The following is a 17,086-nucleotide window of genomic DNA, read 5'->3' on the forward strand; positions in this document are numbered from 1 at the left end:
GATTTAAAAGAACGAAATTTATATATATATATATATATATATATATGTTATTTCTCTTAAGAAAATACACAAATAAGAAAGGAAAACACGTATAGCAATGTAGTAATTTAGGTTACATAATAAGTTTAGGTTACAAACCTGGTTTAGGTTATGAAATTAGTCTAGGTTATGGAATTAGTACAGTTAACTTACGTAATTAGCTAGCTAATCTTTTTGCTGCCTTTTTCTATTTTGAATTTTTTTTGTAGATGACTCCTAACAAATATAGAGCTGTTTGTATTCTTGTGAGACGTCAAACATGAAACATGTTGGTGCATATACTTCCTTGGGTCCTTCTTCAGATCCAGAAGTCATCTATGAAACTCAGTTTCATACTCAGTTTCAGACAGCTCCACAATAGAACGAAAGTTTGTTATTTTTCTTAGTGAAAGATTATGTTACAATCACTCTCTTATATATGAGAGAGTGTATTTGGTTTGATCATAACCAGAAATAATAGACTCGGTTTAACATAACCGGACTATACAATCATCATATCTAATACCCCTCCTCAAAATAACATGTATATGTTTGAAAATGCCATCTTGCGAATATGAGTAAGAAACATAGCAGGGTACAATGGTTTAGTAAACATGTCGGCGAGCTGATTCTCCGTGCGAACATGTAAAGTCTTGATCAAACCCATGATGATCTTCTCTCGAACAATGTGACAATCATTTTCCAAGTGTTTGGTGCGTTCGTGAAATACTGCATTATTGGCAATGTGTATGGCCGCAGTAGAATCACAAAAGAACGCCACCGATTTTGGTTGTGGAGCAAGAAACTCCTGAAGAAGCTTCAACAACCAAGCAACTTCGCAAACAGCAAACTCCATAGTGCGGTACTCAGAGTCCGCAGAAGAATGAGAAACGGTGTCATGTTTCTTGGACTTTCAGGCAATGAGAGATGGTCCAAGAAACATGCAAAAACCTGAAGTTGATCGGCGTGTGTCAGCACAAGAAGACCAGTCAGCATCAGCGAAACACTTGAGAAGAAGATTAGAATGTGCCGAGTAGAAAATTCCTTTCCAAGCGTGCCTTTCAAGTAATAGAGAACCTTGTAAGCTGCTTGAAGGTGAGACTGTTTGGGAGCTGATGCAAACTGACACAAACGATTAACTGTAAAGATAATATCAGGACGGTTTATAGTCAGATACATCATCTTACCAACAAGTCTTCTATACACAGTAGGATCAGAAAGAGCGAGTTCGGAACTATCATGAACGAGCTTAATACTCGGATCCATTGGAATAGTATAAGGTTTACAAGTCAAAAGGCCTGCTTCATCAAGCAATGCACATGCATATTTATGTTGACAAATAGAAATCTCTTCTTTTGATCTAGCAATCTCCAGTCCCAAGAAATAACGCAGAAGACCAAGATCACGTAACTTGAAAGACTTCTTTAGATCTTCTTTAAGGCGTGTAACACTATCATTATCATTACTGTCGATGACAATATCATTGACATAGACCAACACTGCAACATACTTGCCATAATTGTGGCTTATGAATAAAGTGTGATCAGAATGAGACGTTTGAAAACCAAGACTCATTAAGGTGGAGCTGAACTTCAGAAACCATTGTCTCGAGGCTTGACGAAGACCATATAACGATTTGTTTAGACGACAAACCGGATTGGGAGGTAAAACGATACCTTCTGTTGGAGTATAACCCGGAGGTAAAGACATATATATCTCCTCTTCGAGATCTCCATTTAAGAAAGCATTAGATATATCCAATTGAGTGAGACTCCAACTTTTAGCCGCTGTAACAACTAACAAAGTCTTTACTGTAGTCATTTTCGCCACATGAGAAAATGTATCAACAAAATCAATCCCCTCATGATGTGTACATCCCTTTGCTACAAGTTGTGCTTTATACCTCTCCAACGCACCATCTGCGTTAAGTTTAACTTTATATACCCATCGACAACCAATAGCATGTTTACCATCAAGTAAAGAAACCACTTCCCACGTATCAGTGCTTTCCAACGCAATAAGCTTTTCATTCATCGCTTTAATCCATTCATCAAAATTCTTTGCTTGAGCAAAAGAAGATTGCTCAGGATGATGCATGACAGAGCAAATGTAATTCTTATAAGTGGCGGAAAGTTTCTCATAAGATACATGTGCAGCCAAAGGATATGGAATCGTTATCTCAGTCATGTTATAGTAATAATCTTGAAGATATGATGGAGCTTTAGAAGATCTTTTCTGATCAGATGTAGAAACAGCTGGATCAGAAGTAGAAACTGTCTGATTACCAGAAGTAGAAGTAGAATACACAACTACAGGAGGTGGTGAAACCTCAGTAGGTGGAGGAGTGGAGACCGTTGGTGAAGAGTCCATATCATCATTCATAGAAGAACCAAATATATCATGTAGCTCTTCAGACTGGTGGTAAGGAAAAATATCTTCATGAAAGACGATATTTCGTGAGATAGAAATGACGTTTTTATCCAAATCCATAACCTTGTATCCTTTATAACTTGACGAGTAGCCAAGAAAAATGCACGCTTTAGCTCTTGGCTGGAACTTATGTCGATTCTTTGAAGAAGTAGACACGTAACAAAGACACCCAAAAGTACGTATGCATGTATATTCAGGTTGCTTAGAAGTAAGCATCTGATCAGGAGATTTATCTTGGAGTAAGGGTGAAGGAAGACGATTGATCAAGAAGACTGCAGTGAGAACACAATCTGACCAGTATTCAAAAAGAATCTTCGCCTGAAACATCAAAGAACGAGCCACGTTCAATATATGTTGATGTTTTCTTTCAACAACTGAGTTATGTTCTGGAGTCTATGGACAGGAACGAAAAGATTTGGTCCTTTTTTCCCTCTAAAAAATAGTAAAACGTAACTGAGGTGCATTGTCATACCTTACTCCTTTGATTGTTGTCTGATACTGTGTTTCCACCATTTTTATGAAGTCGGGAAACAAAGTAAGAACTTCATCTTTGGTACGCATAAGATAAATCCAAGTGACTCTGGTGTGATCATCCACAATGGTTAAGAAGTATCTATAGCCTTTAGTAGAGGTTACGGAGAAGGGTCCCCAAGTATCAATATGTAATAGATCAAACGGTTTGATACTCATATTATTTGGAGAAGGAAATGAAAGATGCTTCTGTTTGGTAGGGGGAAAATAGCACAATGAAAAGATGTTTTATTTCTTTGAGGGATCCCTAATACATTCGAGATTGAATCAATCTTTTGAATAGTAGGATGCCCTAATCTATTATGCCACAAGGCAGAATCAAGAACAACATTGGGACAGAAACTTGACGGTCTCGTAGAGAGCTCCCCAACAGATGCTTCATCTAGAATGTATAGGTTTGAGATTTCTTCACCCTGACCAATCCTCAACCCCCTGGAAAGATCCTGAATCATACAAGATCCACTGTCAAAAGCAACTCTATAACCCAAATCTCTTATCATTTGACTGACACTGATGAAGTTTAATCTGAAATCCCGGATATATAGGACATTATTCAAGATGAAACTCTCATTTATTTGAACTTTACCAGTACCAATTATCTTCACTCCCAAACCAGTTGGTAAGCTTACTAACTGACTAAGAGTCTCAGATAAACTAAGAAATTTGTTTTTGTCATGACAAACATGATGAGTTGCCCCACTATCAATAATCCAAGATTCAGAAGATAACACATTTCCAGTAGCTCGCAATACGCCCACAAAAATAGAGTGTTTGTAGAAAGAGCCATACCCGGAAGTGTAGTGATAGAACCACCAGAAGTAGAAGCCACATTTGTAGTGTCTTTAGATAGCTGTAACTGAGTATTGAAATACTCAATAACTCCCTGAATCTGATCTTTAGACAATGGGTTCATCATGCCTGCAGCAATAGAGTCATTAGTATTATCAGATAGAGTCATGTTTGCTACCACAGGTTTCACTGGATTGGTTTGTTTCTCTGCAGCAGCCAATCGTTTAGACTTGAAACCCAGTGGGAAGCCATGAATCTTGTAACACTTATCCATTGTGTGTCCCGACTAACCAAAATGAGAACACATAGGCCTATTGGAACGATGAGACTGTGTTGACTGAGCAACATTGATCGAGGCAGAGGGAGTCTCAGCTGCTATATGAAACGTAGAAGCATTAGAGATGGGATTAATATTCCTCTAGCTGTGATCCTGATCAAGAAGGTTATAAACTTCAGCAAGGTCAGGGACATTCTTCTTCATGGTGATCTGACTCCTGGCATTAGAATAGGAATCATTCAACCCAGCTAGAAGTTTAATGATCTTAGCATGCTTGTCTTAGTATACATCGCTTAGCAACAATCACAGTTTTGACAAGTTTTCACACAATCTGCTCCATCAAGCTCATCCCAAAGAGTCTTCAGCTTTGTATAATAAGATGATAAATCCATAGAGCCTTGATGAAGAGACCAGATCTGTTGTGTGAGATGATAAGATCTTGGCAAATTTGTGATGCGAAAACGTGTTGAGAGATCTTTCCAAATTTCAAAGGCATCATTAAACTTGAGAATACTTCCATAGATTTGCTTCGTTACAGAGTTAAGGATCCAAGATTTAACCATACTATTCCAACGAAACCAGGTTCGATAATAAGGATGATTCTTCGGTGGCCTTGGTAACGATCCATCAACAAAACACAACTTGTTCTTCGCATCTAAAGCAATAGTGATCGCAAGAATCCAAGTACAATAGTTGGTATCGTCGAGTACCTCAGAGATGATAGATGATCCAGGATTATCGCCACTCCCACTCGTAAGAAAATAAGACGAGTACTGGATCCCATCGAAGTTGAACGACTTCGTTGGAAGCAGAGTTGGAATATTCATCAGAATGGATGAAGGAGGATTATCGCCACTCCCACTCATAAGAAAATAAGGCAAGTACTGGATCCCATCGAAGTTGAACCAGTTCGTTGGAAGCAAAGTTGGAATATTCATCAGAATGGATTAAGGAGGCGGAATGATCGGATCGGGAACAGTCGGCGCCGGAATAGGTCGTCGATCAGCTCGTCGGGCCGGATTCGTCGTCTTCGTCGCTGGAGTAGAGATACGAACACCTCGACGCGAATATTGACGAAGCGTAACCATTTTTGATAATGATAAAGCTCTATTTGACAGAATAATCAAAACCACGAGCATAAGAAAGGATCGATCGGAGGAAAACCAATGAATCAAGGTCAAAGAAGGCGGAAAACAAAGATCGAGACCTAAGTTTTGAGCTCAGCGCTCTGATACCATAATAGAATTTTTTTTTGTTATTTTCCTTAGTCAAAGATTCTGTTACAATCACTCTCTTATATATGAGAGAGTGTATTTGGTTTGATCATAACCAGAAATAATAGACTCGGTTTAACATAATCGGACTATACAATCATCATATCTAATACTCAACCACCGACTTCTCTTGCTCCGCCTCCGGTGGATCCCGCTGCGGCACAGTTTCTCCCTATGTGGCTCCAGATGGATCTATGGCACCTGCAACCGGAGTTCATCCGGATTTGATGGCTCCGGATTTGATGGTGCCTCAAGAAGCTCTATACGCTCAATATACCACTGAAGATCTTCTCGCCCAACAGGGACGAGGAGATTTAGATGTATTGAACCCCGATCGACTGCCAATCACTTTTTGGTATATTTTTTAACTTTATACAATTTATTAATAATTTGTGTAATTTCTTATATTTATATTCTTTCGTAAGTTTGGAGTCGACGATAGAGTGGCCGGAGCGTTTCCGTGTCCATCAAAGACTACTTTGTCGAGCCACATTCCAATTGGAGCCTGACACTCGAGCACATTGGAACGATGTGGTTTAAATCTTTTGCAGTAAGTTATTTTTTAAAATTAATTTAAATCTATTTTCCTAACAAGAGATAATTTTAATCTTAATTTTCTTCCAAGAAAAAATGGCATTGTCTGTCGGCCTTTAATGATAAACGCGAAGACACCCTTAGCGTACACCATCTCTTACTGAAAGTTTGTTTGGGAGTAGAAAGACGATGACGCGAAACCCACATTCATCACGAAAGAGGTATGGGATTGCCTCATCCACTACTGGGCCACCCCCACCCACTCGATCCGAGTGGTAGCGCAGTGCTCCATTTCTCGTATGATGAGAGGTCCAGATGGACATTTTCCAATGTCTCAGACATCCGGCCAGACACACACCGCGCTGGTGTCTGTTTACAGATTGCAAGTGATTTAAGTGGATTTTTTTCTTAATCAGATTTTTACTTCAATTAATTTAACTTTTAATATATTTTTAGGCTGCAAGGAAAGGAGAACTACCATCTCTTTCCCCGACTGTTCGAGGCTACACACAAGACACAGACCGAAGCTTTTGTGAATCGTAGGCCTAAAAAGATCCACAACCACGTCGTTGCCCAAATCAAAGAACCTTAGACTGTTGCATCACATTAGACCTAGCTGACGCAACAGTCTCCGAATGGGTTGTCCATCCGATTGTCCACACAAGAGGGAGACAAGATTTTCGAAGAGGTAAAATGCAAATTATTTTCCATCTATATTATTTATTAATTTTCATCTAGTCTCAATTATTTTTTTCATTTTCAAGGTTTTCCGTAATAAGGATAGTTGATTGTAATAGGATCTGTGAACGATTTCCCTAGCGAAACATCATCTTATTCACAGAGACGATATGAGGAAACTTTTAAGATCCGGGCTGATTTGATAATGACAAAGCTTGCTTAGAATCTGTGGAGGGTCTTCTTGACTTCACCATTGGAAACCTGGAGATGCAATATATGTTTGAGCTTAAGCACCACAACTTCAGAATTTCAGATCCACCACACCGCTCCACAGAAGTGGAGGCGAATTTTAAGCGAAAAACCGACATCACCAGCTCGAAGCTCTTCTATAACATCAACCTCAACCATTAGTTAGCTATTTTTTATTTTTTATAAATATTTCTGGCTTTGTAATATAATTTCAAATAATTTTTTTTTTGTTTTAAATTTATTTTTAATTTAAATATTAAAAATTTATTTTAATATTAATAAAATCATAATATATATTTTTTGAAAAAAATACACATGAATCGATATAGTTTTCTAGTTAGACTTACGACAAATTAACGAGCATATAGATGTTAATTCCTCTAACTATTACGACGAATTAAAAAGGTAGTTGTTGTTAGTTCGTGTAACATTTACGACGATTTAACAAGTCCTATGTTTTTATTTAAATTTTAACAATGACATAACAACAATATGTGTTGTTTATTCTTCGTAAATATTACATTTACAAAATGAACAAATTAATATGATATTTATCCTTATGGTGAATATTTGCGTCCTTTTTACGACGAAACATTAACTCGTAAATATATGTCTACCTTACGATGAATCGGCATATGACACTTATGACGAAATTGATTCTTCTTAAGTGTTATGACGAATTTACTATGAAATGATCTTTTACGTCCACCAGTTTACAACGATCACCGTTAACGACAAATTAATTTGTTGTTAGCCTTGTTTTCTTTTTAAATAGTGTAAAAATATATTAGCTGAAATACGAGATAATCTTCAAAATTATAGAAACATTTTTATTTTATATAATAATCTGTAAAAATGAAAAAAATATTTCCCAAACTCCATAGTATTTCATATAAATATTTTTAATGCTAAATTCAAACTAATTTTATTTCGTATAAAAACTTCCGAACTACAGAAATAACATAAAAACTTCCAATATAACTTTATTTTAATGGATTAAACACTCTATCTGCAATACTTGTAAAACAAATCGCTGATGGTAAATAGAGATGGTAATCATGGACTTGGACTGCGGGCCTGTCCCGTAAAGGACTATAGCGGGACGGTATTGAGACGAGGTTTTCTAGGTCCGCAATTTTGCTGGCCTCGCGGGACGGGTCTTTGCGGGACTGGGCCTTTTGCGGGATTACATGGACCCGTTTTTTTTTTCATTTCTTATTTTACCTGAAAAAAAAGCGAGAGAGAGAGAGAGTGAGAAGAAAGTGATACTTGTGACTTTTCCTCCAGAAAACATAAGGAGTTCCGGCGATGATGATTCGAGCTCCGGTGATGATGATTTGAGATCTTGCGATGACAACTCCAGCTCCAGCGATGACGATTCGAGCTCTGGTGGTGTTTTGATTTGGTTTTCTCTTTTTATTACACACAACTATGAATTGCTTTGTTACAATGTGAATTTCTTGTTTAAGTTGATTGGTTTTGTTTTCAGTATGATGTTTTTCTTAAATTAAATTTGGTTACAATGATATTGTTTAGGAGAAAAGTTAGTTGTATATCATGTCACTTGTATAATTTGACAAAGTGATTCACGCTTTTTTTTGGAAATCCAAAGAATTACAAAGAGAGATGGTTTGATGAAGACATACAACACTTGAGCCAAGTTATTACAAAGACAACAACTCAACCAGATTCAAACTTAATAAAATCTTAGGATGATAACAAAAAAAAAACTTTTAACTCAAGAACGCAAGCACAAACAGAGCTTTATGGCATTGATTTTGACAAGGCTTTAGTGAATCTTAATGAGCTCTCTTCAACTCTCTGACACAACTCTTCAACTTGAACCTTCATGAAAGAAGCTGTAGTAGGCAGTTTGATAACGAGACATCCCGCGGGACGGCCCGTAAAGGCCTATATGTTTTGCGGTACAGGTTTGGGCCGACATTTTGAGGACCGCAGCCCGCGCGGGACATGCCCGCTGTAACCCGCTCGATGACTAACCCGCCGCGGTACGGGATGGGTAAACCTGTTTGACATTTCTAATGGTAAATATTTAGTCTAAGAGTTTTTACCCAAATCAAACTTAGTTGAAAAACTTTAGCATTAAAATTAAAAATATAATAAAATTATGTAAAAATTTAATGACTCGAAATTATAAAATTCACACTTCAAAAATATTGTTCAAATAGATGAACTAGATTGATTTAAAATCCATGTTACATATAATACAATCTGATACTGTTTTCTAAATTACATGCTTTTTGGATCTGAATTGAACCCGATTTCTTATGCAAATGTAGCTCATCTATTTTCATAATCAGTTTGAAGTACTAATTTGCAATTTGAAATTGTTAACTTCTACATATTTTATTGGATTTTGGAATTTTATTTTAAAAATTCCCAACTAAATTTGGTTAAAAATGTTACCATTGCTGGAGACAGATGCACTAATCCATTAAATAAAGTTAATTTGAGAGTTCACGTTAAATCTTTAGTTTAATAGTTTTGAATCCGAAACAAACTTATAATTTTAGCATTAAAATATTTCGTACAACTATTAAACCATCAAATATTAATTTAATAATATGTAGTTTTGTAGCAATAAAAACTCGTTCACCTTATTTTTATCTCTAACTTAAAATGTTAATTAAAGTTTCTTTCTACTGCAAATATTTCTAATTTCTTTCTACTGCAAATATTTCTAATTTTTTTATGGTCTCTATCAAACTTGTAGCAAATTATAGCTTAAAACCATATTGGTTACATTTGTTTTAAAGCATTAAATTAGCATAAAAGCATAAATCGAACACATAATGTTGTGTATATTTGCAAGAATTTTTTTTTTTTTGCAACTTTATATTTGCAAGAATTTGCGCTGTACATTTGTTATATGTTCAAGAAAATGTTAGCTTCTTTTGACATTAATCAAAATTTTAGTTTAAAATTTTCGTTTAGGGATAAAGATTGTCATTTAATTTATTCATTATATTTTTTTATTGCATAACTCGTTAAAGAAATTTTACCGGTCGTCATTGAATGCGTACGACTTACGGGCTTCGGTATATATGGTACTTACTTTGGTTAAAATAATCTGTATACTATGGACTCAGAATCTCGATGTTCGCGAACCTATTAAACCTAGCTATTGTGAAGATTTTCATTATCCTAGAGTTTAGACCATCTATAGTACATATCTACGGGTATTTCTACATGAGTTTCTTCGAAGACTAATTAAACATCAGTTACATAAAAGAAATCAAATGTATCAAGAACAACCAAATATGGATCCGTCCAGCAGACGGAACCTTCCCGGAAAACAACACTTTATTATTAATCCATAAAATAGGAAAACGAGCAAATTAATAATAAAAGGGTATAAAAGGAAAGAACAGTCAACCCCAAGAATCGTCAAGCCACATGAAAACGAACGTCGATTCTGACTCGGCGAATATCCAGTCTTGTATATAAATATACACATACAATGAATCATCCATAGATCTCTTGCTAAACACATTTCTCACCCAACTCTTCAAAGCAACCAACTTGAACTACCAGAGACTAGTTAGGACAAGTTTTATGGAGGGGCCAAATAGGAGGAGCAACAGCCAAGCACAAGATGACAAGCAAGCTCGCTTCCGAGGCGTACGGAGGAGGCCGTGGGGCAAATTTGCAGCAGAGATTCGAGACCCATCAAGGAACGGTGCCCGTCTTTGGCTCGGGACATTTGAGACCGCTGAGGATGCTGCACGGGCGTATGACAGAGCCGCCTTCAACCTTAGAGGGCATCTAGCTATACTTAACTTCCCTAATGAGTATTATTCCCGCATGGACGACTATGCGCTTCGCCCTCCTTATTCCTCTTCTTCATCATCTTCGGGTTCAACTTCCACGGGCGTGAGTCGACAAAATCAAAGGGAAGTTTTTGAGTTTGAGTATTTGGATGGTAGAGTTCTTGAAGAACTTCTTGATTCAGAAGAAGAGAAGAAACGTTAGTTTTGTTTTCTTATTTCATGTGGCGCTGTGGTGGCTTAGCTACGTGTATTATATGTGCATGTATGTGCTTATTTATTACTTATTTTGGAATTTTGATAACGTGCTATACGGTCATAAATTGTAAGATAAGATGTATTTTGCGTTTCCATGAAATATGATTATTAATTAGATGTTTAAAGTATATGCACCAGCTTTCATGAGGTCCTTTAATTTGTAGGGGATATATATTGTTCTCTAATGAGATTTACATGCAGAAACTATTATACGAAATATTTCAATAATATTGATAACCTAATCGTATTACTTTATATAATTTGTAAACAGATTAAGTACATTAATCCTATATGAACCGTTGATTAATACCTCTCAAAGAACATATCCTTCCTTAAACATAAAATGGTCCATTAGTTTTTCGTAATTATTTAATTAGCGGGATTACCATGATGAGATACTAGAATTGAAAGCATACATGAGAGTGTAATTACCATTTTGTAACGCATTTTGAGAAATCTCTACGTTTACATTTGTTTGATTTGGTTCAGCATAGATACTACCAACAGAAAATTAAAAGTTCGTGCTGTGTAAATGAAGACAAAACATGAATTGTTGATATACTCAATTATCAAATCTTTTGAGAGTAGTGAAATAGTCAATGGATGAGTGAGTGATCTAATGAAGGTCCAGAAATAGATAGATAGTACAACAATACAGCATGGACCATGTGTATGAGAATCTAGTTCACAAACAAAATAAGTTTAACGTGACAACGTCATCATTCATCAAGGAAGAAATTCGACTGAAAAGGAAGGTTAATATTCAAAGTTGCTTCTTGATTTGAAAAATTATGAATTGATATATTTTTGTAGTTTTGTCAAATCAGCATTCCGATACTGTTTTAAATATTTAGAATATCGATTTTTGAAAAAAAAAAATATATATAAGTTCAATTCACTATCATGAATTACTGATAGTGATAGTAACTACATATTATCATCTCGATTTAATTTACACAATAGTAATATTGTAGTTTGTATTACTGTCGTGAATCGAGATTATGTAGTCGCTTAAATTAAACCAATTAACAATTAACAATTAACAAAGAATACACAATGATCCACCTAGTAAAGTGGGCCAAATTTTATTTAAGTCGGCAGTAAAACAAAATCATATTATAGATGAATAAAAAGCAAACAAAATTTGACAAATAGTATTTAAAATTTACGGGGAAAATTATCTGACAGTAAATTTTCCTTTATTAATGACAAAAACATAAAACATGATTAATATTCACCATCCCAACGTATAAAATATATATTATCCAAAGTCCAAACAGGTGATAAAACTGCTACTTATTCGGATATTAATGTGCGTAAGTGAATATAGTATTAAAACATTCGCAAGAAGAAAACAAAATAAGTGATTTTACCAAAAAAAAAAAAAACAAAAGAAGTGACAAATTGATCTAATTAACAGTTGCGTTATACCAAACGTCTTGGTTATAACTCTCTCCACACTCTAGAAGCTCGTCCAACAAACTATCGTCTAAATACTCAAACTCAATCACTTCCTTCCCGCCACCACCGTCTCTTTCACTAAACTCTGACGACAAAGAAGCCCCCGCATTCTCGCCATCACCACTTGGACCATCCCTCATCATTGGGTACTCATGAGGGAAATTGAGAATGGCCTTGTGGCCTCTCATAGAAAAAGCGGATCTATCGTAGGCCCGAGCCGCGTCTTCCGCTGTGTTAAACGTCCCAAGCCAGACACGAGCACCGTGGTTAGCCGAGTCACGTATCTCCGCAGCATATTTCCCCCATGGACGCTTCCGTACACCTCTGTATTTCACCTGATTCGTGTTAGAAGCTCTGTGTTCCATAAGTGAGTTATATTTGTTTGCATGTACATGTGTTTGATAGTAGTCGATAATTTATACGTGGAGGTAATTTGACTAGTGAGAATCTAGTGGATTTTATTTTAGAACACGTGCGGGTGGTCAGTGGTCAAAAGCCTCCTATTAATAAATAAAAAGTTCATTTATGGGGGTAAACTGTATCATTAAAATATGTACGTGCTATTGTCATAGTAAATTAAATTATTAAGGTTGCCAAACAAATAAAACTTTTGGGGTAGCTCTGCGTCCAGTATAGTTTCTGATAACATGAGGGGCTAAAACGAAAATATTTAAATTGTGAGTGAAGTCCATTGAATCTAGATGGTCAAGGTGACGGCTAAATTGAACAAAAAGTATTTTGTGACAACGGACCAAAATTGATTTCAGCCTCTCACTTTTTCCCGGTCACATTTGTTTTTTTTTTTCATTTAATGATCACGTGCCAACTCTGACCACACGTGGTCTAGTTTTTTTAATTTCAGTTTGACCATCACCAAATGTATAGAAATTAGAAAGGTATGAATCTTAATAAATATAGGATGTTTAGTTAAAAATATGTATATTAAGAAAAGTTAATTTTTATTTTAGAAAATAACATTAGAACTATAAATTAATGATATTCAACCAATTACAAAATAAATGATTAAATATGATTGGTTGCACAATTTTTAATAAAATAAAAAATACCTTAAAAAATGAAAATATCTTATATATTAAAACATTAATTTTTTTTTTAAAACATCCTAAACTTAGGAATAGAGGGAGTAAAACATAACTATATCTAAACTCGTAGTATATTATACATTTTTTACATTTTTACTATTATTTTCTTAGTAATCACTATGTTCATTAACTAGAAATCAAAAGCAATGACGTACCCTTATATAATCTCCTTTTTAACACAACCTTATAATAATAAGGTTAGTCTTCTACAGAATTAAAACATGAGTTTTTCTACCATTTTAGCATGAGTACTTTACTTTTTACAATATATGATTTAGTCATCTAGTAAAAGTATCTAGGAAAATTTGCCAAAACGAAACAAAAAAAACAGCATAATAGTCCCTTTGATATAAAACATTTTTGTCCATTTTTTGTCTTTTTTATTCTTTCTATTTCTAAAATTTAATAAAATAAATAGTTTTATGAATCAAAAAAATTATAGAAAATAGAAGCAATAGATAAAACATCCATATGCACAAATTAATATTTTTTTTGGCTGAAAACTTGATAAATTAAAATTTTAAATTACGTTATACTAAAAGTAGATTTCGTCTTCTACGGAAAATAGGTTAGTAGAAATTGAATTCCAGATTAAACAAGTTCATCTACATTTCTTTAGAACGAACAATCTACTTTTCATTAAACTTCTAAATATAGAGAATGTAAATTCTACTAATTGTAAAGTTAGCTACTTTTTCTACGAATGCAGTTTCTACTTTTATGAGGTATTCAAAATTCTAGGAATGAGAAATCTAGACACTATTCAAATGGCTACATGAGATAGAATATGCTTATGGAATTTTTGTCTTGGTTATAGGCAGTGTAGAAACTTCTTTCTACGGATAAGAAAACTTGTTTTTTACGAAAATTATTGAACTTTTAGCTAAGAAAATATTCTAAAAATATTTGTAATATTCTAACTTCCCTATAACGTGTATCCACTTTTCCTTTTTATTAAATTCTTTTTTAAAACGTTTTTTTTTCTTTTATTAAACTTTTTAATAAAAAAACTAAAATTTTAAATTTTAACATTTTTAAAACGTTTGTAAAAAATAAAAATAAAACTTTGTAAAACGTTTTTAATAAAACTTTAATAAAAACTAAACTTTGAAAACTTTATAAATATAAAAATAAAATTTTATAATTTTTTTTTAAATAAAAACGTTAAATAAAATTTATAAAAAACGTTTTACAAAGTTTTATTTTTATAAATGTTTAATTAGTTTTATTAAAATTTTTAATAAAAAAACTAAACTTTTAAAATTTATCGTTTTTAAAACGTTTTTTTTTCTTTTTATTAAACTTTTAAAAATTCAATTAAAATTTTAAATAGTATTTAGTTTAATTATTCAAGAGTTAGTTTTTAGATTATGAAAAAAAAATCATAAATGGACTGTTTTTTTGTTCTGTTCTGTTTGGCAAATTTCTCAAGTATCTATCGCTAAAATTTAAGTTTGGTGGATAACTTTGAAATCATATGTAGGGCTTGATTTAATGATAAACTTCAGTTATAAATTCCATAACTGTCGGCAATCTCGTACATCAGACTCCCTCGCTTCTACGTACAGTCAAGTTCCTTCGGTGAAATTTTATATAATGTATATAGTTTATACATTCACTCACAAATGAGATATGTGTTTTAATGTCAACTTATCCTACAGGCCATCTTGCTTGAAGATGCTCACATGCACATATTTCCTTTTGCGAGTGAAAGGTATGAAGCTCATGGGTCTCTCAAAGCATTGTCCCTTACAAACCTTTTTTTTGTGCTATGAACGTTAATATCATATTAATGAAATGTCAGGTGGTTACAAAAGAGTAAACCTATTTATACATACTTCCGTGGCAAAAAAAAAGAATAAAAAACATGGAAAGCAGAAATCAAAGATGGCAAAAGAGTGACAAAGATCATCTTAGCCAACTAGGCATGAGATTCTTGAAACTCCCTTTCAAGCTTCTCCCAGTAAGTAGGTAGATTCTTGAAACTCCATACTATCAGTTTTGGGCTAGAAGAATCTTCGACTATTTCACTAGACATATTGATTTTTTAATTTTATGTTGTCTAAATTAGATTCTGATAACTTTAGTCAAACTTAACATTCTGTAACAAGTGTAAGTGTAAAACAGAAAGATTTTAAATCCGTTAAGCTTTTGTGGTTACGAGCCGAACTGCCATACCACATTATGCATAAGATGACAAGTCCTAAATTCACGAAGAGTTTGAATTGATGAATCATATTGTGATGATAGACTAAAGGTTTAATGGATTTTGCTCATGTGTTATTCGGATTTCAAGATCACCTACGTGCCAAAAACACAGAATGAAATTGCTGATTCTTTGGCTAGGAATGCTCGATCTTTTCATAGATCTCTTTGTTTTATTGGTTGTTCTATTCAGGTCTGTTTACCCAGACTATCTAATGTTTGAATAATAGAATAGCCGTTTGTTGACAAAAAAAAAAAAAAAATTAGAAGATGCGGCGTTTGAAAACGCCAACGAACGTTTTGTTGTTCCAAACTTCCAAGTGTCAAGAAACTTAAAAACATCAATGATTCGTTTATTCTTCCACATTGATCAACGATGATCACATTGCTTCACTTGCCTATCCTATCTTTTGATTGGCCGTTTTCCCACTTTGTGTTTTTATTCTTCCTTTTACCAAAGTTAGATTTTTGTTCCTTGTCAAGTGGCCACTCTTTTCAAGCCTTAAGACTTTAGACCAAACAAGACATTTAGTTTGGCCTTGTATGGAGTGTGTGGATATTGCTCACTCTAGAAAATAGACGAAACTAAACAGAATAAAACTTCTTCCATTTTATGTCTAAACGTTGTTTACATTTTTACTACAATTCCTAATTTGTTTTAGTTATACAAATTTATGAGTAACTTGTTATTGTTAGGTTTCCTTGTTATAAATGTGTGTCTAAAATAAATTATATCAGATGTACTTTGTAGTAAGTGGGCGTCATATGTGCTTAAACAAATGGAATTGTAAAATACAGTGACTATGGGTGTTGGGGGGGGGGGTGGGGTGGGTGACTATGGGTGTTGGGGGGGGGGGGGGGGGGGGGGGGGGGGGGGGGGGGGGAGCGGGGAGGGGATGGGGAGGGAGGTGGATAGCTAAAAGCAAGATCAACCTTGAGTTGTTTTTAACAACGAAGATAATCTATCTTATTAAAATAGAAGTACAAATAAGAATTCACCCTAGAAATTATTTAATGTATTTTCCTAATTAAATTATTAATTTACAAGTTCATACCACTGAAATAATTTATTTACAAGTTCATACCACTGAAATAATTAATTATTTAATGTATTTTCCTAATTAAATTATTAATTTCCTAAATCTAATGTACAACAAATTCAGTTAAATCATAATATCACTCCTCTTTTTACTCTTAACAATAATTAACCTTAATAAATAAACATAGAATATACATTATAAATATTAATTACCATAAAAATTGTGTTAGCAAACAAGACCCATCAATGAACAATCATTAAATTTGTATTCCACTACAAGAAAACAGCGGCATACTGAGGGAAAAAATCGTCGGTATGTCGTCGGAATAACGCTATTCCGACGACATACCGACGAAAAAAGTTCTCGGAAATAACTCCTCGGAAATTCATCTTTCCTCGGAAATCCCTCGGAAATTTCCGACGGAATTCTGAGGAAACCCTATTTCCTCGGA

General features: G+C 34.3%; 2 protein-coding genes across 2 annotated transcripts; one reads left to right on the top strand and one right to left on the bottom strand.

The window, feature by feature from the left end:
* The first annotated feature begins 9,782 nt into the window (after nt 1-9,782).
* On the top strand, nt 9,783-11,150 carry LOC106421468 (ethylene-responsive transcription factor ERF098). Its single transcript, XM_013862310.3, has one exon. The coding sequence runs from the start codon at nt 10,357-10,359 to the stop codon at nt 10,771-10,773; it is 417 nt and encodes a 138-aa protein (XP_013717764.1). The 5' UTR covers nt 9,783-10,356; the 3' UTR covers nt 10,774-11,150.
* A 271-nt stretch (nt 11,151-11,421) lies between these two features.
* On the bottom strand, nt 11,422-12,790 carry LOC106421474 (ethylene-responsive transcription factor ERF095). Its single transcript, XM_013862315.3, has one exon. The coding sequence runs from the start codon at nt 12,650-12,652 to the stop codon at nt 12,236-12,238; it is 417 nt and encodes a 138-aa protein (XP_013717769.1). The 5' UTR covers nt 12,653-12,790; the 3' UTR covers nt 11,422-12,235.
* Nucleotides 12,791-17,086: the final 4,296 nt, after the last annotated feature.

The sequence above is a fragment of the Brassica napus genome, chromosome C7, assembly GCF_020379485.1.
Source record: "Brassica napus cultivar Da-Ae chromosome C7, Da-Ae, whole genome shotgun sequence".
In the NCBI taxonomy this organism is placed as follows: Eukaryota; Viridiplantae; Streptophyta; class Magnoliopsida; order Brassicales; family Brassicaceae; genus Brassica; species Brassica napus.

Excerpts from the sequence above, each read along its gene's own strand:
- LOC106421468 (XM_013862310.3), top strand. The coding sequence starts at position 10,357 with ATGGAGGGGCCAAATAGGAGGAGCAACAGCCAAGCACAAGATGACAAG.
- LOC106421474 (XM_013862315.3), bottom strand. The coding sequence starts at position 12,652 with ATGGAACACAGAGCTTCTAACACGAATCAGGTGAAATACAGAGGTGTA.